The sequence below is a fragment of the Limanda limanda genome, chromosome 19 (genome assembly GCF_963576545.1).
Source record: "Limanda limanda chromosome 19, fLimLim1.1, whole genome shotgun sequence".
Classification (NCBI taxonomy): domain Eukaryota; kingdom Metazoa; phylum Chordata; class Actinopteri; order Pleuronectiformes; family Pleuronectidae; genus Limanda; species Limanda limanda.
Window position 1 is genome coordinate 8,044,785 of NC_083654.1, and position 23,334 is coordinate 8,068,118.

General features: G+C 43.7%; 1 protein-coding gene across 1 annotated transcript in view; it reads left to right on the top strand.

Moving 5' to 3' along the window:
* csmd2 (CUB and Sushi multiple domains 2) overlaps positions 1 to 23,334 on the top strand; it is a 260,666-nt gene that overhangs the window by 206,356 nt on the left and 30,976 nt on the right. The window contains exons 40-49 of the mRNA XM_061092731.1: positions 3,828 to 3,897; positions 5,428 to 5,544; positions 5,723 to 5,932; positions 7,905 to 8,093; positions 10,180 to 10,357; positions 12,244 to 12,389; positions 12,485 to 12,565; positions 13,188 to 13,301; positions 21,691 to 21,879; positions 22,763 to 22,909. Of these exons, the coding sequence (XP_060948714.1) occupies positions 3,828 to 3,897; positions 5,428 to 5,544; positions 5,723 to 5,932; positions 7,905 to 8,093; positions 10,180 to 10,357; positions 12,244 to 12,389; positions 12,485 to 12,565; positions 13,188 to 13,301; positions 21,691 to 21,879; positions 22,763 to 22,909 (1,441 nt within the window). The remainder of the gene's footprint in view (positions 1 to 3,827; positions 3,898 to 5,427; positions 5,545 to 5,722; positions 5,933 to 7,904; positions 8,094 to 10,179; positions 10,358 to 12,243; positions 12,390 to 12,484; positions 12,566 to 13,187; positions 13,302 to 21,690; positions 21,880 to 22,762; positions 22,910 to 23,334) is intronic.

A 23,334-nucleotide genomic window follows, 5' to 3' on the forward strand; every position in this document is an offset into this window, starting at 1 on the left:
GCGATCCTCCTCCGCAATAGTAGGTAAAGGGACATTGTTCAAATATGAAGCAATGTCAGCCTCGTCAGCCTTATCTGTACTATACAGGGATTTATAAAAATCCCGGAAAGTACTATTGACAATCGTTGGATCATGTGTGACATCCCCATTCTGTGTTCTTATCATATTAATTGAGCGATCATTATTTTGATTTTTCAGTTGGTGGGCAAGCAGGCGACTGGACTTATTGCCAAATTCATAATATTTCTGTTTAGTGTAAAGTAACAGTTTCTGAACATGGCGAGTATGATCCAAGTTAAGTGCAGTCTTAACAGCGACTAGCGCCTTTAAGTTTGCTAGAGTAGGTGACTGTTTATGTATCTGCTCCAGCCTAGTCAAATCTTTTTCAAGATTCTTTCTGTTTTCCTCTAAAACCTTTTTCTGATGAGAGCTGTAGGATATAAGGTAACCACGTAAAGTGGCTTTAGCTGCATCCCAAATCGTGGCAGAGGACACTGGAGAGCTTTTATTGTCGAGCCAGAATTGTGATAAGTTGTTCCGGACAAAAACGCAAAAAGAGTCACTATTTAAAAATGACGAATTGAACCTCCAAATGGGAGTTCTAGGAATGTTAAATAATGGGTTAATGCATAGAAGTACCGGAGCGTGGTCTGATAAGACAATAGAATCTATACAGCAAGTCTGGACAGAGTGTAAAAAGTCTTTGGGAATAAAAAAATAGTCTAGTCTAGAATACGAGTTATGGGGATTTGAATAAAACGTGTAGTCTCTCCTTTTAGGATTTAAATGTCGCCATATATCTATCAATCCGGTATCTGTGCATAAGTTTTTAAGGACAGCAGATGCTCTCGGGTTAGACTTGTTTGCAGGAGAGGATTTATCCAGAGAGATGTTCATTATACAATTCAAATCGCCGGCTAGGAAGCCCAAGCCCTTGCAGTGATGGTTAAACATCAAAATCATTTGCGACATAAACTGGGGTGAATCAATATTTGGTGCATAAATATTGAGAATAGTTATATGTTGTCCAAGAATCGAACCCTTAATCAAAATAAATCTCCCCTCTGAGTCCTTTTCTTCATGTTCCAAGATGAAGGGAAGGTTCTTATTTATAAGAATGGCTGTACCTTTTTTATTCTGTGAATTGGAGGAAAAGTAAACTTTGCCTACCCAGTCCCTCTTAAGTTTCAAATGTTCTGTATCAGATAGCCTGGTTTCCTGAAGTAATGCTATATCACATTTTTGTTTTTTCAAATATGTTAAAATCTTCTTCCTTTTAATTACATGGCCCAGTCCCTGGACATTCCAAGTTATAAGTTTAAGTGAACTAGACATGAGAGCCGCAAAGCCGGAAAGTGATTAAATAGCAGGTGCTGAGTGCGGGGGAATGAGTCAAAATGCAGGCAGTTGTATGAGAAAATAAACCTAGACTCCAATCATCCAACAAAAGGAAAATGAAACAAGAAAAATATAAACAGCAGCGCTTACCCTCCCCTATCCTGTCCCCGAACGACAGGAATAAACTACCCCAAATTAAGTCACTGGGCATACTAAGCTTAGTCTAAATCCTAGTTTAGCAGGTAGATCACAGTAACAACTAGGACACCAAAAACATTATCCACACCCCAGGCTGAATAATATACAGCACTATGATGAACCCCCGAGTAATGGGTTTCCAAGTTTTGCCTGGACCACAACATTAGTGCAAAGTGTTCTTTGAATACAGACTACACACAGAGCTGATACGATAAAGATATATGAATTAACAAAACTAAATTAAAAGTGCAAGTGCTGTATTTGTAGCAAAAAGAGAAAAAAAAAGGGGAAAAAAGCACTGCAGTAGAGTATGAAATCACTCTAAGTATAATACAAAATGAGAGTAAAATAAAAACACCTTATTCCCAAGGGAAAAAACTACGAGTCGATCAATCAGCTCCGTTGATATTAAACTATTCTCACAAAGTTAATGTGGTGGTCACAGAAAAATACACAATGTTCAGCGGGGGCTCCGTGTGCATGTAAAGTCTGTTCTTTTCCATTGTAACTGGTAACAAATTACCTCATTTAAGGGTATCCAGAAATGCAGCTGCAGACTCAGGGGTGTCGAAAAGGCGAATTTGCCCTTCGTGGAGACACCGGAGGCGGGCTGGGTAGGCAAATCCACGGTATTTGTTATGAAGAGCCAGCGCTTTCCCGATGGTGTCAAACTCTCGCCGCCTTCGCAGGACCTCCGCTGACAGATCGGGGTAGAACCGCAGCAGGGAGCCGCCATGGTGGATGTCGCGTTTCTTTAGCGCTGCTCTGAGCACAGCCTCTCTTTGGGAGTCTCGCAGAAAGCGGACCAGGACGCTTCTCGGGGGCTTACCCGGGGCCGGAGCGGGAGCCGGGGCCCGATGTGCGCGTTCAATCTCCAGCGGGGGTAATCAGCAGGCAGGCCGATTAAGGTCGGTAAAGTTACCTGGAGAAAGTCCGCAAGCGGGATGTTGCCCTCCGTCTTTTCTGGAAGGTTGATAATTTTAAGATTTTTGCGACGGCCACGGTTTTCTAGGTAGTCAATTTTCAGCAGCAGCTGCTTCACTGTTTTTTTCTATGGCGGTGGTGCCGGTGTCCTGGGCACTGTGGCTGTCCTCCGTGGCAGAGACCCTCTCCTCGACCTCCTCCATGCGCTTCTCCAGGTCCGTCACTCGGTTAGACAGAGCCGACAAGGAGCTCTCCACTAAAGTGACAGATACTTTAATTTCGTTCAGTGCACTGTCAATGGTGTCCAGGCGAGCGCTGACTGATTCATCCATGTGGTTCACCCGAGAGGCCACAGACTTTATTTCGGCTAAGATCTGCTCCATGGTAGCTTGATCCGTTAGCGTTAGCTCTGGAACGTTGGCCTCACCTTGGCTGGCCTCGCTCGGGATACACTGGGCCGTTTGTCGAGTGGTTCTCTTCTTAGCGGCAGCGCCCGACGGTGAAAAAATAGCAAAATCTTTATGGCGTTGCGGTTTGGGTTTGGGCATCGCTGGGGTACAATTCGACCGACGGTGCTAAGTTTAAAAGGAAAAAGTTATTAATTTGTTTGTAGCCTGGAGCGGAGAAATGTCTCAAGCGTCCATCTTGGTCCGGATCCGGATGTGACCTCCTAGAGCCGGCTCTATTTATAAGCTTTATCGAAAAAGGAAAGTTTGAAGGTTTCTTGTTTTTCACACTCAGCCACTAGAAATTCTACAGGGATAAATTGCCACATCTGACATAAAGTCTCGCCAAGGATATAGGTAGATGAGATAAGGAGGAAATTAAACTATCATCCTTCTCAGTATCTGAGGTCATCATCAGCATTTGATCAGAAATAGAACATTAGAATAGTGCAACACAGGGTGTTACTTGGTCTCAACTTATTGCCCATACCTGCCTCTCTTTATGACTTTAAAGGTTATCTGCGTTAGACCTATGTTTTCTATTAGAGAATTTAAAAACAAAATGTTATTTCCTTTTTTTTATCTTCACTGTGTTGAAAGTCAACTCCAGAGCTCTCATTAAATGCCTGTTTTTGTTGCTTATTTTTGGCAGAGCAACAGAGACCAGTGAGCTCCTCTGTAATCTCTCCTTCCCTCTGAATGATCATCTTCATATGCCTGCGATGCAGCCTCTCTGTTGTTCTCCGTCACTTCAGATGGATGCAGTCATTTAGTCGACGTAGTTATTCCTGTGGAGGCAGCCATCAGGTTCAAATAATTAGAGCAACAGATGAGCGAGAGTGGGAAGAACAAATTAATTAATCCGCCTGTTCTTTGTGGAACTCTTTGTCTCATGTGTTTGTGTGCGGATGTTCATTACAGGGGAACTCGCACATCACCTGTATGCCTGGAACCGTGAGGCGATGGAACTACCCTCCTCCTCTCTGCATCGGTAATAAAAATACTCTCTTCATTCTTCCTGTCACCTTTTTCCTTTTCTGCCATTTTCCCTTGGGGAATCTTAACCTTGCCGAACACACAAGCTTTTCATTTCAGTCATCATACAGAGCATTACAGGCCAAGGTCCCAGTGCACAGACTGTAACTTTTGACCTTCATGTTATGTATAAAAGCATAATTGGAATGCCAAGTTGATACATATGATACGTAACTTTCAATTACTGATTCATAGCTCACACCACACACTGTATATAAAGACGGACAAATATAATATCTCCGGACCCAAACGGTGCCATCTTGAAAATGTTGTGCCAGAATATGCATATTAGCATTCGGCCACAGTATTGAGGTCCTACCGTTGCACATGCCCGACCAATCACAAGTTTCTCCAGATTATTATAGCATAACATAATTAAGTACTTGGATGTGATAAGAACTAAATGTGTATTTCTCTTAATAATTTGGTCCATGTCCAACCCACTAACGTGGAGGAGGTAGCATTTATGCCCAATACTGCAGCCAGCCACCAGGTTGTGATTGAAACGCATCGGCTGCACTTTTGCGGAACAGATCCTGTCGTCCATCTTTATACGCAGTCTTTATACTTGTGTCAGTGTGCTAAATGTACCCGTGTTAGGCTCCTTCAGCATTCTCCTCCTGCCCGTGCGAGCACCTTGACAAACGGGTTCCGCTCATTGGAACAACCTACTACTGCCTAGTTAGTCTCAGGCTGTGATTGGTTGGAGTCGAGGGAAGATTCATCGCGTTCACAAGCATCAGCAGTTTCCTGATTACCTCGGGCTCTTTTTTTTCTGCTGCTACAGGGTAACATTTAACCCCATCGTTTATTCCTCACAGAAAAGACAATGGTGCATCACTCTGCTCTCTTCTATGTGGGTTTCTCCCTGACTTACAGCAACTGTTTGTCCCATTTGTTTCTTACTCTTTCTTCCCGTGTTTGCCTTTTTTTTCGGTTCTTGCAGCAGCCTCGACTTTCTCATTTCCTCACGTCAGCTTATTCAGCATCCTTTCATCTTTTTTAATTTTGGTGTCAGGGTCTCTCGCTCCTTCCATCGGACTTGATCCCATCTCTTCTTACACTCTGTATCTCCAAAAGTCCAAATTTAATTCATCCATCCGTGATATAAACTGAAAGGCACAAGATGCAGTTTATTGAAATTTTGATATGTCATGTAGAGTAGCAAGAGCCTTGATGGTCTTTAACTACGTTTTTAAATAAAAGGTTTTTATTATTACAATAAAAATGAATTGCTGCAGTCTCACCTTACTTTAAAGCAGTGCAACCCCACCTTAACAAAATATATGATGTGTTTTTATTTGTTTCAATATTCCCTCAGACTTTAGTGTCCAACTTTGCTTTGTCACGCTTTGTTGCTTTAGTTTAAAATTAGACACTATTTCAGATTTTCTTCATCTAAGACTGAACCATCTGACATTAGACTATGATTCTCATTAGAGAATGACTGTTAGCAGAAGCTAATGAAATGTTTTTCCTCCGCCAGCGCAATGTGGCGGAATCCGTGAGGAGATGGAGGGCATGATTCTCAGTCCTGGTTTCCCTGGCAACTACCCTAGCAACAGCGACTGCACCTGGAGAATCTACCTGCCAGTTGGTTTCGGTGAGCATCATGAGAGGAGCTTGTCACACACACAGGAACATTTAATTATACTACTTGTAGCCTGAATTGTGACATTTGTAGTTGTAAAAAACTATACGTTAAAATGAATGTACCTAATATGAAGTTACCTAAGTGATATTTCAAGGAAAGCATGAATTTAATTTCCTTTCTTTTCCAGGAGCCCACCTTCAGTTCCTCAACTTCTCCACCGAGGCCAACCATGATTTCCTTGAGATACGCAACGGGCCCCTCGATACGAGCGCTGTGATTGGCAGATTCAGCGGCCAGGACATTCCCGCCTCCCTCCTCACCACCTCCCACGAGACCTCAGTATATTACCATAGCGACCACTCGCAGAACAAACCGGGATTCAGGTTCGAGTACCAGGGTAAGAATCCCAACATGACTCAGCGTCCCCGAAGCTCCTTTAAAAGATTGCACAGATAGAAACAGGAAATTATGATCCGCCTGTGGATCGTCTCTCACGGAAAAATAGACTCTGTTAATATATATATTTATAATAATGATCATAATCACCAAGACTGAATTTTGCTAATTGCAGAGCTGAGGCAGTATCAGTTTTATTAGTAATTTTCTTTTGCAAAGCATATTCAAACTAGTCCTTTCTTCAGTGCAATTTGAGCTTTTTGACTCCTTTAAATGCTCTCTAATGAAATGTGGTTCATTGAATGTAATGGTAATGGTCAGAGCTTTTTCCCTGAAAATCCCATATTCACTCTAAGAATCAATGTCAAAGAGATGATTGATGACTTGTTAAAAGCATAATGATATATAATTCTTGGCAGTTTTAACTTTTTCCCCCTTCATGTTCACTTATATATTATTAATGCCACTGCGCTGGGAGGTGTAGTCATGTAAAGCCATAACATTACTGAATTAGCCTGCGGAATTGACTATGTCAAAGTAATCAGCCCACACAGCCAGTAAATTCCCCAGATCTATAAATCTCTGTATATAAAACTGTTGATCCCCTGAAAGATTTCCTCACTATGTGCCAATAAAAGGCGTCAGTGCATGTCAGCATGGCTGCAAGGAGGAAATTGCCCTCATCCACGAATGCAACTGGCGCACAAAGTTTGTGTTTTGCGATTCAACAAACGAGCCGACAAATCGAAAGGCAGCATTGTGCAATTACATTATGTGTATATTAGCATATAAATATGGCGCCACATTTGCATTATATAAGACTCCCACATTTGCACGAGTTACCTCCGACAAAGGGAAATCAATTTAGTTTTTCATATTTATATCCTTGCTCTCTAAGGCTTGCTGCCTGCTCTGCCTTTGTATCTATAGAAGAAGAAAAACGTATAAGAATTATTGACCCACTCTGCCTGTGATCACTGCAGCACTCTCCTCCGGCACATGTCAAAACTTTTTTCCATCTCTGAAAAATCCTGTCTGAGGAGGAAGAGGAGGAGGCGGAACAAGCGAGTGGGAGGCAGAGCAGAGGGAGGAAGAACAACAGACAGATGGGGAAGGGGAATTAAATATGGAGAGTAGAAATAGAGGACATCCAGCTGCTGTTCTCTGGAAGCAGAACATTTACCTGTTGAGGAATATCAGTGGTGGTTGTGTGATTTGCTCGCAGGCTTCGTGCAGGGACATTTTGGATCAATAAGCTGGTCAGCAGCCATGGTGATGTTCCACCAGTAGGAACTTATAAACAGTCCTTCCCTGGATCTGCTTTGCTGCTGTGTGGGCACAGAAAACTGCTGAATATTTTTTGATTGTTGTGTGTCCATGTTTAACTTATTGGACATGCTACTGCTGTGTGAAGCTTATCAATACAATCTTCTATGAAATATGAAAAAGTTTAAATTTGGACATTTTATCCAATTTGCCAATTTTTTTAATATTTTAATTGTCAATGCAATGTGGATTTTTGTAATGCTCAATAGAAAAACAGAAAATTAATACGAAAATGTTGACGCTTATAAGTCTGTTTCTGTGTTAGAGCCCGATTACTCATAAGCGAATGCAAAGTTAACCCAAGTGATGCTGCGATTTGCTTCACTGCAGAAAGCAAATTTTTTATTCCCCTACTAGCTGGTGCTGGTTGGAAGTGAAAGGAGGCAAAGGATCTCCCCTGAAACATTGTGTGTGTGTGTGTGTTTGTGTGTGTGTGGGCTATATGACTAATTCATATATTACGTCTAATCTTCCACCGAGTTCCATTGTAATCAGTTCAGTGGTTTTTGCGTCATCCTACTGACAACAACAGACAGGGGTGAAAACATAACCTCCTTGGCGAGGCTAATAAAACTGTCTATAGCCTTAATTGGAAATCTCTGTGTGATTTCAAATAACTGATCTGATTGCTCCTCTCTCTCCCTCAGCGTATGAGCTACAGGAGTGTCTCGATCCGGAGCCTTTCCGCTACGGGGTGGTGGTGGGCGCCGGCTTCAACGTGGGCCAGTCCATCTCCTTTGAGTGTCTGCCTGGGTATCAACTCATGGGTCATTCCATCCTCACCTGCGAACATGGCACCACCCGCAACTGGGATCACCCTTTCCCTCGCTGCGAAGGTAAGAGGTCCGAGGTTTGTCGTAAAGCAGCCTCGTTAAAACATTTAAATAAACTAAACACTGAACACAAACTAAACGGCCTCATTATTGCCGAACTGAACTAATAACGTAGTAACTTCCTGTTTAGGACGTATTGAGCTATTATACCATTAGTGCAAACTCCGGCCACGGAGATAATGATTATCTTTTATGAATAATGCAATTAGAGTGAATTATCATCCCCCATTAATGAAGCGAGGAGCTCCACAATGAAAATCAATACTGTGCAAAAGAGGAGTGGAGACAAATAAAAGATGGAGAAAATAGGCCCCAATTTGGGAAGAAAAGTAATGGGTGCGCTTTCTTTTTTGCCTCGTCCTTGACCCACATTCTCACGCTCCGGCTGTCGATTATTCAATAAGGAGGGCAAAATTACAGAGGGAGGTGATGGCCGTGACACTGGAACTTTGAATGGGCAAGAATGGAGATAAGTGGGAGTGAGAGGGGGAGCAGCAGAGTGAAAAGGCAGCATGACAGAGGCAACAGGAGGTAGTTTATTCTCCCACTGCTATTTTCCGTCTGTATTACGGCCTCTTTGTGTGTGATTTCATGAGTTTTTATTTGTGTACAGGAGCATATATATACACACATGCAAATAATATAAGATAATAGAATATTAATCACCTTATATTACCTTATCTGTAGTTCTAATGTGCAGTTTATTTCTATTATCATCAATGCAATTCCAAGTCACCCCCTTCCTGCTGTGGCGATTTCATTTGCAGCGTTAATTCAGTATTTAATGAAAACGTCCTTACACAACTCTGCATAATATACGTATATTTACCACTATGTTCGTGTGTTTGCATGCCTTTCTGCTTTCTCTGCATGTGTGTGTACTTTTATGAGTCTGTTTTTAGCAGAAAATGGGAACCTCAATTAACACATGTTGGTGTTAATGTATGTTCATGTGTGTTTGCTCACCAGGAGAAGGTGGCCTGACGCGTCTGAATGTGAGTGTAGGTGAATTGGATAAAATGAAACTCTTCTACAGAATTATATAACTTGTGTGACTGTTTGTGCAGATGCAGGAATTCTGCGATGAATCCCATTTGCATATGCATCACTGGGGAATAAATACCCAATAAATGTTCTCATTTTCTGTGAAAAAGCAAAAGTTCTGGGGCTACAACAGGCAACTGTATTAAATGAACATGCATGTGAGTTTGAAACACGGGGATGAAACGCGCTGCTTTTTCCGCCGATGATGTCTTACTCATGGGCGTTTTAAGGGAATGCCGTCAAGCTGAATGCCCCGTCTGGCTTACTTGAGATTCCTGCACTCCTGCGATTACTTACCACTCCTTCCTGATTTTCCCTGCCTCACCGCTGTGAATGTGAGCTTTCTCTAAGGGCGCCAGCGGGAGTGTTAGCCTTGGTAAATCGATAAGTTGGTGAGAACCTCCTGAGTTCTTCGTGAATGTAAGAAGTATAGTTGCAATTTCTATTCATGCAGACTTGAGGCTGGTTACGGGTTTATTCCATGTGCGTGTGTTTGTGTGTGTATCCTTGCTTGTGCATGTTTTACTGTGTTTGCGTGGGATTTCAGGACTTTCTTCTGGACCTCAGGATATCAGGCCTGTCTGGGCTTGTTAGGTTCCAGTGTTGTCAAATTTGACATAGACATGCAGTTGTTACCTGTCCTGTTACCCATGCATATCCACTCTTCATTGGCATAACACACACACACACACACACACACAAAGACATGCACAAACAACTCAAAAGCCCAGAGCACACTAACCCCTCGACTCGTCTCTGCACTCTCTCTCCCCCCAATGGGAAAGGGTTGAGGCCTTATCTTAGCAAAACACTCTATCCAACTCCCCACTTGCTAACAAGCTTTACTGGCTAATCTTACGCTCAGACAAGCGCCTGGGCACTAGAGGAAGAGTGTGGAAGAGGGGGAATGGGACACCGAGAAGGGGAAGTGGACGAAGAGAGAATAAAAAAATCCCTCTCTTCCTCCAATGGGAGCTGATTTGTGTATCACGTTCCTGTTGTATTCCTGGCCTACTGATTTATTTACACTGCCTCCCTCCCTCAGTGCCCTGTGGTGTGAACATCACGTCCGACAACGGGACCATCTTCTCCCCGGGGTACCCGGAGGAGTATCCGAGTTCAGCCGACTGCTCTTGGCTGATCACCGTGTCATCTGGCTTTGGCATCAAACTCAACTTCACCCTGCTGCAGGTTCATGGGCCACATGACTTCCTCACTGTCTGGTGAGTGAATACCGTTCCCATGGTCTGTAGACAACTGGAGATGCAGAAATTCGTTTGATCAAAGGCTGTGTTTATTCTGTACCTCTATACTACTTGTCTGTGGAACTCATATCTCCTTTAATGTGGCAGCTGATTAGAAAAAAGGTTACAGAGACAAATTAAAGTTTATATTGATCAGAAAAATTATTCCATATCAAATCCTCATTTATGTCATGAAGAAGTCAGAAAATGACATTGAGCAAAGTTCGAAAATGCATTTTTCATGGTATCTCTGCATCCTATTTCATTACAGACGCTAAAAAAGCTTCTTAAAATAATTTAGGATCACATTGTAGGAGTTTGTCATTACATGGTGTAAATGACGTCATGATGGCTCCATTATGAATTTGCATTACAGTATGAATACGTTAGAATTGCCTTATTGGAGCATGAATATGGAGCGCCTCATCACAGTTCATACTTTTCTTTTCTTGCAGTCAAACCTTGTTCTTCAGGCAAACTCGACAAAATGTTGAACTTTGTACTTCATGTTCTTACGTCTCATTGAAATATTCCCATGTTCATCATTTATTTTGAATACATTTTTCTTGTTATTATCACCCTCGTAATGCCTTATCATTGATGTCCTTGTCGCCCACTCATTCTTTTCATTCCTTTTAAACCTACAGCTTTTTTCATCATGTCAGCCTCTCTTCAATGCTATGAAAAGAGTCAGAGTCCAGTTAACTTGGCCCAACCCCATCTCCTTTGATTCCAATACATGAGTGGGAGAGAGCAGAGGCAAACAGAGTTGCTTTTTATCTGACGGAAATATTTACATTGGGACGTGTATGGGGGAGGTGTGCATATATATTTTTTGTCTAACTGAGAATAGAGGAGTCAAGCTTCCTCTCATCACCTCCATAATGCACGCCTGAGCTGCCCATATGTGCGAGCGAAGACAAGATTTTGCATGCATGATGGCTGCCAATCCCAGTTGATCCCTTCTCCCCGGGATTCGCTCCAAAGGTCCCAGCTCTCAGTGAGACCGGAGATCTGAGTGCCAGCCAACCTGGCAACTTGACTCGGATGAAAAGTGCACATGGCACGGGGTGACATCTATGTTTCGCAGATTGGGCTGCTTATAGAAATCACTGTGAAGAGAGTTTGAGTCCCTGAGTCGACATGGCAACCGGGCCAATATATCCACTTTCTATCGATTGTTGCTCTTCTATAAACGGCCCCCACTGTGTCGATATTTCTCAGCAAGCTCCCGCAGAGCCAAGATGGGCGACTATGATGTTCCTCAGTTTCCAGTTACCAGCGCTTTGTATCTATCCACTGAACTACTGAGCCAAGGAAATGGGCCCCGTAATGGCGGCTTGGCCACGGCGCTGTCAGGCAGCGGTCCCTAGCCAGCCGTTTCCAGAGCTGCTTGTAATCGCCCATACCCAGTCTGACAGCCAAAGACAGATGGTTTTTAAGCTGAATGGTTGTGGCAGGAGTCCGGGAGCTGGCTTAATCGGCCATGCCCACGCCAGGGGACTGCCAAGCCTGGGCCGCAGCTTTCAGAGACACTCTCCTCAGATGGCAGTTAGCAGGAAAGGCACAATCCAGACCTGTCATTCCACGCTTATCTGTAATTTCTTTACCTTATTTCGACATAATCAAGACGAGCAGCCCCATGTAATTGGCCGCTGGAAGCTGCTTGACAACGGTCTGGCACGTGGCTATGTTGTGTTTTTCTCACATGCGTCATCTGTTCTCGAGGTGCTATATGGTTAGAGACCGAGCGAGCACTTAAGCGGAGGCGGTTGACAGAAAGCGCCTGCGGTTATCATCGCTGCATCTCCAGAGTATCGTTATTTTTTGAAGCTATAGTTTACCGGTGACTTTTCTTCCTCAAGGGATGGGCCACAGGAGACAGCCAGGAAACTAGGGGTGTTTACGGACGGCGAGCCCAACGACCCGCCAAGCAGCACGTCCAATCAGGTGCTGATACGTTTCCGGAGTAACACAGAGAAGGGGGGGCTGTTCCGCATCGGCTATCAAGGTATGTAAAAGATCTCGGTTGATCCCTATTTCTACAAGATATCTCATATATATTCTTTGTTTGACTCGCCGTGTGTCTTTGATTCTCTCATTAAGCGTACAGACTGCAGTACTGCCTGCCTCCCCCTATCATCCCTAACGCGGAGATCCTGATGGCCAGCAAAGAGTTTAAAATTGGTAGGTGGGAATGCTGTCACAAAAAGACCCATTTACACGCAACACACGGACACACACACGCAATCACTGCTGTCAAGGCTCAGTTGAATTTGTTGTAAGAGACGCCGGTCCCATCCTGACTTTTGGAATTGCAGCGTTCTGAATAGTTAATCCGGCTGTCACCTCACCTCCCAGCTTCGACAGGTTCCCTTGCCCCAACTTCTCTACACATCCCATAAGTCAGTGGGTTTGATTGCACACCCAAGGCTACGTCACCCACGGAGTCGAGGCAGCTGTTTATAAATGATTGGTTCTGGCAAAATAATCAGAATGCTACAGGGATTTGGGGCAAGTGCTTTCATTCTCACCTGTAGAAGACAATGGAGATTAATTCTCCTTATCTGTTTATTTGCATGCATCCTTGACTCATTATCATTCAGAGACACAAAAGCAATGACACAGACATAGTGTTTCATCTATTGGACTCCCACTGGGGATTTATGTTGGTACTTTTCTCCACCATTAACTTTCTCTTTCGCCGACACACAATGGATCATGATTAGCTCTCAAGAAATGTTGGCTTGTTTCCACCGTGTCTGACTTGTCATTGACTCACCTCATTCTCCTCCATCTCCCCCTTCAGGTGACATTGTGCGCTACAGATGTATTCCAGGCTACCAGTTAAGCGGAAATAGCATCCTGACCTGCCGGTTGGGGACCTACTTGGAGTTTGAGGGGCCTCCGCCCTCATGTGATGGTAAGTGAAGATCCAAGAGACCCTGTTCACACCATAGACTGAATATAAAGATGGATGACGCGTCTCCACATCCTGAAGCTCAAATATCCCAGACATGAACGCTGCCATCTTGTGCATTTGCAACGTCCGGCTTATATGTGTGCACGACCAATTGCGAGTATGTCTTTGTTTATAATTTAGTCTTGTCCCTTCCACCAATATGGAGGAGGCGGCTTTCATGACCTCTTCAGCAGCCGGCCTTCAGGTGACTATTGAGACACTTGGGCTTCACTTTGGGGTTTTTAGCTCATGCAAGATGGTAAAGTATTAAAGCATTATTCACCTTTAGACTTCATGTAAAGACAATTTTAATAAGCTCAGATCCTTTTTGATCATAAAGACACTAGAACATTGCTAAAACAAATGTTACTGTGTTTAATTTGGTTTTAACCCTCTTTGCCTGGTTAAGACCTGATCTTCTCTCCAACTCCAGTGACGTCCATTATTAAAACAGTATGTACAGATGTAAAATGTCCTTTGCATGACCCAATAATGGGCTGGCAACCTGTCCAGGGTATACTGCACCTCTCACTCAGCTGGGATTGGCCCCTGGTTGGATGGATGGATGTAAAATACAACAAAAGATTTCTTCCTCAAGTCGCACAGTTACATCTTGAAAAACAGAATCACTTTCTTCTCTAAGCTGCACAGTACGACACATCCAAGTGGATAAATGCTTTTTGTTTGCAGAATAAGCCTCTTGAGATGCGCCATCTTATCAGAGGGTACCAATAAGTCATGATGTTTCACATATACATCACAGCACAGGTGACACATCCCTTTCATCCATTTATTTCCAGCAGGGTTGTAAGTAGCCACTATCATTTTTGATCTAATCACAGACTCGAGTCGCAGTTTTCTTTTCTTTTTTAAGATCTGCCTCCCGTGGGGACTTTTTCCCGCCTGTAGTCATGAAGCAGCTGCCACAAATCAGTTTGGTAGCACTTCCTATCTCCGTGGATGATACTTCATTCCCACGAGGCCGAGGGTGGCTGCCGCGGTGCTCTCCGCATGCCGAGATATCGTCGTCCCAGAGGACTTAATGAGTGCAGTGTTCCCAACACATCATCATAACACTGAATGTTGTGTGCAATGCTTTCTCCTCTGGGCAAGAAAGTGGGTGCATAAAGGGGTCTCTACGTTGTTTTCTGCTTCAAAGTTTCTGAAATGCCTTCTGCTTCTCCGCCCCCCCCCCCCTTTCTCCTCCTCCATTTCGCTTTGCCGTTGTCATTTTCTGTGCCTCACTCTCTGTTTGTGGGTTTTTTTGCGGTAGATGAGGAGGAGTTGGCAAAGTTTGATAATTCTGAGTGCGAGATAGGAAAAATATGCAAATGCTCTCAGCGTGAGATGAAAAAAGAGCAGAGATAAAAAGGAGTTAGGCGAAAGAAGGAGGGCAATGAGAGGGGAAGAGGATCTATGAATAGGCCAATAATGAACATGTGGAACAAAGTACCCAGGCCACCCAGTGAGAGGCAGAGCGGCGCCTGGCAGTGTCATAATTCAAGTCAGGAAGAAAAAACAATGAGCCAGGGGAACTCCTGTGTGTGCCACTGTTTGCCTTTTGACTGCTTCGACTTTAACTGCAGATATTCGCACCTGAACATGAGCAGGTGAAAGTTTCTACTGAGTATTTGTTTGCATTTTTAGAAATATGCATTGTAATGGTAGTGAGTGACAGTCAAAGGCTTTTTCTGCATAGGTGGCAAAAAGTGCACACATTCTTTACTTGAGTTGAAGTTCAGATACTCATGTTAAAGAGAACGTAAGTATAAGTACTGATTCAACTTCTTTACTGGAGTAAAAGTATAAAAGCACAGGCTACGAAATGAACTGAAGGCCATTCCTACCGACTGTATCCGTGCAAACTGAAACTCATGTCTCATTGATATAGTTTGAGATCTTGTAAATTAAACCAGTCGTACTTCGAAATAATACAAAAAAATCGCTATATAATGATAATTTGAATAAGGAAAGGGATGAGGAACGTTTGGTTGCTCTGCTTCATCATCATTGACGACGTTATCAGCGTTGTTGGCAGATTTTTCACTTTCCTCTATGTTGTGACTCTTGGTCACGGACATATGCGTCGCACCTATTCTTCAAATCGTTTTTCTGTTACTGTCCCATCCATTGAGTTTAAAATCTTGATACAAGGAAGGTGGCGCTGGAAGATGCAAAACGAAAAGAACAAATGGTAATCACCTCAAATGTATTAAAATGGAAGTAATGTCACTGTTTTGAAATGTGAGGAGTAGAAAATACACACATTTTTGAAAAAATGACAGAATACTTGAGTAAAGCACAGCAACCCCAAAAATAAATGTAAGTACAGTAATAAAATACTTTTACTCTTTATTTCCCACTTCAGCAAATCTACACCAATGCCCAGCGCTCATCTTCCCTGTTAATGGGTTCCCTTGTGCTGGGAGACTGGGCACAAACTGTTCTAGCTCCAGCGAAAAAACTCCTACCTGCAATCCTGTGACTTTTCCTCGCACTGGGACACAGAGCCTCACTCGACAGAGGCTGGGGGAAGTTGTGAGGGAGAGGAAAGTCAAGGAACAGAGTGTAAACGGAGAAGAGAGGGAGAGAGAGGAGGGTCAAAGATAAAGGATTCTTGATGGATAGAGAGAGAGAGAGAGAAACTTAAAGCACATGGTGGAGGAGAATGAAAGAGAGGCTGCTGATTGAGCAGAGGGATGGCGAGTAAGAGAGAGAGCGGGACAGGAGTTAGAAAGCGAGAGTGGGGGGGGGAGATGGGAAGAGACTTAGGTGGGGTTTCGAGGGGGGGGGGGGTGAAGATGTGTACAGCTCATTGACATGCAGGGGACATGGCGGCTGCAGCTGCACCGATCAAATCGCCACTTCTTGCTCTCTGACAAGCACAACCCCCCTCGCTGCACGTCAAGCTGCCCCCACCCACACACACACACACACACACAACCATGCATATACAGTCTAGACAGAAACGCCGGTCAACCTTGTGTGTGGGTGGCACGGCGGCGGCGGTTTGTCATTGCGCTCCCCTTCCAGAGGGCAGCACCGGAGCCGGGCTCTGCAGTGTTCGCTCGCCCCCCCCCCAACCCTCAGCGCCAGCATCCCCCTCTCATCCTCTGCATTCCCCTCCGTCTGCACTCCCCTCCTCCTCCCTTGCTCCTTCGCTCCCCCGCCGCTTCTTCCCTTCCCGCTCGCGTCATCCTCTTACGTAACATTTGTATTCCCCCCCCCCGCGTTCTCTCTTATCCGGTCCCTCTCTCTCGCTTCGGAACATGCCGCGGCGTATTCTCGCACACTTGAACGCACGGGTGTCAATCAATACCCAAATCTGTCTCAGTCTCCGTCTTTCCCCACTTTTCTCTGGAAACCGACCTGCAGGCAGAGACATAAAAGCCACCACCACACACACACACACACACATTCACACACAAACACACACACACACACAAAGACACACTGGCTCGTGTTCTCTCTATTTCATTTAGTCACAATGGCAAATGGATTTAGCCTCAGTGGTGTTTCCTGCCATCGGAGCCACCGGTTGATTCATATAGAGCGTTTGATTAAACAGGATTGTATTGGACCCACAGCCCTTAACTACATCTGCTGCCTGCTGGGACTGCAGGGAGCTCCAGCGTCACACATGCACACAAAGCAGCGGCATCGGTAGAAAGTGTTGCATGAATTCATTAATAAAACACAATGAGTCCTGATGATCCAAATTCCCAGAGTCTATCCCCCAGACAGATTTCTGGTTAAAACCTGCATAATCACCCATCACATTAGTTTCCCCACTCGGTTCCTTCTTCTCCTTCGCCTCTCCAGCTATCGCTCTTTTATTTGTTTGTTTTTTAACCCCCACCACTTCTTTTCGTCCAACAGTAAATCTGCCCTCTTTTTTTTTAATCTCCATTGTCATCCCTGACATAGATATATATATAAAGACTAGATGTCTTTTTCGACACATGGCGGCCATCTTGCTAGAGGCAGCTCGCTCACCCATAACATTGTGTTGTAGTGGTACTTACTTTTTAAATAACCATAACTTGCTCCATTTTCAACCGATTTGTCTGGTTTGTTATAAACGTCAGAGATGTAGTTATGACACTGCATAAATTATTGAATTTTTTAGAAGATAACATCATTATTCATAAGTATGCAGGGTCATATCTTTATCTCTGCATTTATAACAAACCAAACTGTTTAAAAATCGGTTGAAAGTTGAGCAAGTTATGGTTATTTACCACTACCAACACAATGTTATGGGTGAGCGAGCTGCCCCCTATCAAGATGGCCGCCATGTGCGGATGCTCGTCACCGTTGGCCGGCAACGCAGACGAGACATCTAGTCTTTATATATATCTATGATCCCTGACTTCTTGGAGTGGTTAGTTCCTGATCCACGCTTAGGCTTTAGTCGTGGCCCGCCCCCTGCAATAAACTAGTTATTGCTCCTTTGCTTATGCTAATTGAACACAGAGTCAAATTGACAATACTGCAACACAGGGCAGCCTGTGAATGTGTACATGCACACGTCTGTGCTCGTTTGCATGGAAGCCTTCCAATGCATTTGTTTTCTATCGGGAAGTTGTTACATATCACCAACAATTTTATATATAAACAGAGAGGACGTCTCGCAGATTGCCATTCCTCCGGCCCCTGTTTATTCCGCCCCTCATCTTATTAAAGTGAAATTTCATTTTGAGCCCTATCAGTGCTCATCTCACCTCGTGTTGCTGCAAGCTGCCTTTTTTTTTTCCAGATGTCAGATTTGTCCCCTCGTACCCTCTTGTTTACAGCCGAACACACTGAGGCTTCATTTCAAAGTGGATTAGTTTAATAAGTAGCTCGCCTATTGATAAGAGCCCTCCTGCCTGTCTCTTATAATCGGCCCCGAGACAAGCTGAAGGCAGTTTTGAAGACACGTCGGAGCTCCGTGAAAGGTCATCGACAACACGCATCTCGTCCTCCGAGAATTGATCGTTTAATGAACTTCACTCTTAGATTTTATTTGCTGCTTCCAGGTAAAATCTGTTTCACTATCAGTGATGGATTTAGACCTTTTGCCTCACATCCGCCGAGGTGCCCGAGGTTGTGAGTGATTTCACAAACTGGCTGAATGTCTTCGGTAAGTCTTGGATCGAAGGAGATTACTGTCACTTTTATTCCAAAGCTCGACGTAAGAAATACTTTGTCGATCTCCAATTTCAGCATCCTATGCAGCACGAGGATGCTGTATACTGTGCTGTTGTTCATGCTGCTGCAATTGGAATCTCTACCTGCTTTCAAACATTCTCTCAAGTTTTCCTGAAATTTCCCGGTGGGGGTGGTTATGACGATATGAATGTCCGAATCAGGTGCTCCAGACATTTTGCGGAACTTTGCCGTGAGAATACAGCAGGAAAGTATCCGAAAGCAAGTCCACTGAGCAATTTCTAATGTCCATCACATTTATAACATCTAACATATACGAAAGTGAAACAATACAAATATCTCAGGATGTAGAAGTGGTGTCATACACGTAGAAAATGCACACAAGGAAGTCAACTTTTAAAGAAAATTAGATTTGAGAGCTTTTGGTGAAAAGGGCTGATGCCGATGTGCTGCAAACAAAAACAACAATTTATATGGTATGTTTTGGCTCCTGCATTCTCTACCCAGAAGATTTCATTAAAATGTACTGTTGTCATTAAATACGTCTGACAATCTCCCTCTGACTTCTTCATATGTGAACACAGAGTCCTAGAGTTCATGTCGGAAAAAAAGCTTCTGAGATGTTGATCCTACTGAAAATTTTGTTTAATTTAATTTCCATTTTGTATGTGTTGAGTCAGCACAGTGGTTTGTTTGCTTTTATAGAAAACCCAATATGAAAGTGTTAAAAAGCAGCTTTGCAGTTATTAAAGTTTTTTTTTTGTCCTTTTGTGGTAGCGTCTGGTTCAGTGCTGACAGGAACATATTTTTGAAGTCATTTAAACATGCCTTACTGTCGGTGACATCTCACCTGACATTATCTGAGCTTTCCCGAGGCAGCAAACCCCCGCACACCCATTGATGCAGAAGGCGAGGTAAAACAAATGCTAATTATTTACCAAAGGCTGTTACACCCAGGCTGTCTGCCATAATCTTTTTTCCTCCGGATTTAATAACGTCTTCCCCCTATGAACCCACCGAAAAAAGGTATTACACACTGTCTGCTAACACAAACAAACAATCTTATCCATGCACGTGCAAAATACACCCACGAGCACTCACACATTTGTCCCACAAAGGAGCCACTGCTAGAATGCGACTCAATATTTCTCCACTGTAGGAGCTGCAAGTACCAAGAGCTCCCTGTACCCTGAGGCAGAACAGGCTCGGCTGTTTAAATTGCAGCACACAACAAGGACATTTGCATGCATTTGAAATTTGTCTGCCACCCTTTGGTTGACAAACACACACACACACACACACACACACATATAATACACGAGCATGCACGAGAGGGCACCTGGTCACTTTGAAGTGGCTGCTCGTTCCAATATAATCGACCTGCAGAGCCATAGACCCCATGCCCCCCCCCCCCCCACATGTGTTTTAGACCTAGGCAGGCTTGGGTTCCTGTCACACTGCGAGAAGGAAATTGAATATCTAGTATTAGTATTAACATTATCTATGCTGACAATTAATTCCAGCACTCTGTGATAGTCACATACAGTGAACAGCTTTAAGCATCTCTGCTCAGATATTGGAATCTCTGCTCTTTAGGTTAAATTTCATCCTTCTGTGTTTGTATGTGCTTGTGTGTAGATATACAGCTGTTATAGATGAGTGTTTATTATGTAGGGATATGGCTGTTTTAACTTAATACATGTTTATATGGATTTAAAAAAAAAACTATATCCACAAACGTTGTATAGAAGACAGGAACATGTTGTGGATATTGATTATTTTTAATAATGTCGTCAGCCTTGATGGAGTTCGGTTCTCCTGGTTTCTGAGTATGTCAAAATGTCGGAATCAGGGGCTGTGGGATTCGTGCATTGCCTCGACTAAAAGGGGCAGGGTCTATCCGGCTCGGCAGGAGAATGTTTCTCGTTCAATCATATTTGTTGCCTCCTACTATGTCCTGCATTCTATCCTCCCATCCTGACGCTGTCACAGTTATTGGTCAGTATTCTGTTTGTAATATTAAGAGGTGTTGATTTAACTGTGTGATCGAATAAGAAGAACAAATGTGAATCTCTCACTGCGCTGGAAAGCGTTATTCCCGGTCTGTCTCTCTTCAGTGCTCATTGCCCGTTAAGTGAGCAACACAAACAACAGGAAACTTGTATTGTGTGGTCGTCGCAGCGGCGGCTTCTTGCATGTCGGAGCTCGCTTCTCACTCTGTATGCAAAACCCTCAGGCAGGTTTAGACGCTGGCTTCTTCACAGCAGTCGAGCAACAATGCAGGAGTGTTTGTGTAAACTGAAACAACTATGAAACCTTAAAGGATGTAACGGTGACCCCTTGTTTCCTGACGACAGGAAACGAGGGGACACCGGCTTGTGGGGATTCAGTATCATAGATGTTATATTATCCTTTTTTCTGGACTGACATAACATGGATCTGTCTTTCCTGCACCAGCATCAGGACCAGAATGACAATTAGCTTAGTTTTGCTTTTAGTCACATTGAGTCGCCCTCCAACAACAGTATGGATAAAAGCAATCCAATTTGTGTTTCAAGGTAGATTCAATTCACTAAAGAGAATATACAGCCATTAGAAGTTAACAGCAAAGAAATACAAAAAAGTCATTATTGCTGAAATTCAAATTGTTATTTATAAGATTATTATTATTGTTATTATTTTTAACTCAGTGTGGCACGGTGGTGCAGTGGTTGCCAGGAGCACTGTCAGCTCACAGCAAGAACTCTCTGGGTTCAAACCTTTCTGGGTTTTTTTTCATCTACCTCCCACAATTCCCGAGACACACAGCTTAAATTAACCGGAGACTCTAAATTGCCTGTATTACACAAATAGGTGTAAAACTGAACTTGAATTATTGTTTGTCTCCATATAACCCTTTTCCACTGGTCAAAAATCCCACTGTAGCCAATTACATCTGACTTCTGTCAACAATGGCTACAATCAGAATTCACTCTTAGGTCCGAAGTGATGGAAAAGTGACACCTTGGTGAACCTACCAATTTGGCAAGACAACATGGTGACAGAGCACCTCAGCCTTAGGACTATTTGTGATGTTGAACAGGACACCCTAGGGGAAAAAAACAACAGAAAGGCAAATGTCTCTACTGGCTCTCATCCAATGTCAAGAATAGACGGGCTATAATTAACTTTTTTGACTCTTTTCTGTTTCTCTCACCAGTGACGTGTCCCATGAACGAGGTCCTCACAGCTTCCACGGGAGTCATCATGAGCCAGTCCCCGGGCAACGGGTTCCCCCATTTCGAGTCCTGCTCCTGGGTGGTCAAAGTAGAACCAGGCTACAATATCACCTTCACCATTGAACACTTCCAGACCAGCCGTCAGTTTGACGAGCTTGAGATCTTCGACGGTGAGTTGCCGAAGTCCACGCGTGCACAGACGGTCACGTGCAGTCTCAAGCAGTTTAGCTGAGCAGGGTCATCTTTAATTTGGCTTTTTAACTTTCCACACATTTTAATTGCCACCCTGATACTGTTTCTTTTTTTTGGACATTGCTGATGTCAGTAGTCTATTGACCTCCTCTCCCTGCGGCATTCCCCCATAATCCCCTGTTCAAAGACTCACTTATTCACAAATATCCACAATTATGGGCTAAAATGATCCCGACAGCTGAATTTACCCAACGCTAACAAGGCATCCGCTAACGGAAAATCACACACAAGCTCCCTTTCATGGTGACAGAACATCTCCCTCTGCCTTGTACATTTGCATGTGATTAGAGGCACAGTCAGCAACTCTGCCAGGGCTGCTCTGAGAAAATGGCGGTCGTATACACTGCTGTTGCTGATTAGTGCTTTTTATCTTGTGCCGAGTGGAAGGGGAGCGGGCGCTCGCTAACCTTGGGGCTGCCGAGCCAATTACGAGGCCGAATCTGTCCGTTCCAGCCGAAAGAAGCCGAACAAATCTCCCGTTAAGTCGAATAAGTCCGAAAAATTGGATTCACGTCATAATTCAAGTGTTTTTCTAATTAAATCTGTACAAACGGAGAAAGCATTTTCGTTAGCTGTTGTGTTGTTGTTTATTTATGTGTACTTCTCAAATTTACAAAGTGCTTCACAAATTAAAAAAAAGTGAAAAATACATGCGAAATAACATAAAAAACAATTAAAGTAGTTGTTACAAAATATATTATATAATTTTCAAAGCACTGGTGCCTTTTTCTCTTTTACACAAAGTCATTAAACCTTGCCAGCACGATTTTTCATTTTTTTCTCTCCATATTATTTCTGCAGGCCCGTCCCGGCAGAGCACCCTCCTCATCACCCTCAGTGGTAACTACTCCAGTCCGCTCAGCATCACCAGCTCCAGTAACAAGGTCTACCTGCACTGGTCCTTCGATCACACCACCAGTCACAAGGGCTTCCGGATACGCTACTCAGGTGGGACAAAAAGTGATGTCACTACCTTTAGTATTGATTCACTGTGAAGAACTGATATTAAGCTTTGTATCTATTTGACAACGTTGTACATTCAATCTCATAGTTTACCGAGTCAACAAGTCGAACATTTGAGCTTCGGTCTGCAGCTGCACCAGCTCGAAATATGAACCGTCTCCATGACAACCTAGCGGGGGCGGCGAGCATCTGCGGCACCGGCCTGGGAATTAGCGGAGCGGCGTTTCTTATTATTTTCTCAGTTTTGTCCCGCTCCCGTGAAAGATCTGTTGGTATACGACACCTGCATAACTCGCCATGAATTATGACTGTGTAAATATTTAAAAGGCTCCCTCCGTGCTGTATCAACACCACTCAGCCAGATTGACTAATCGTCTCTCTCTCTCTTCCTCCTCCTCTCCGTGGGGCGC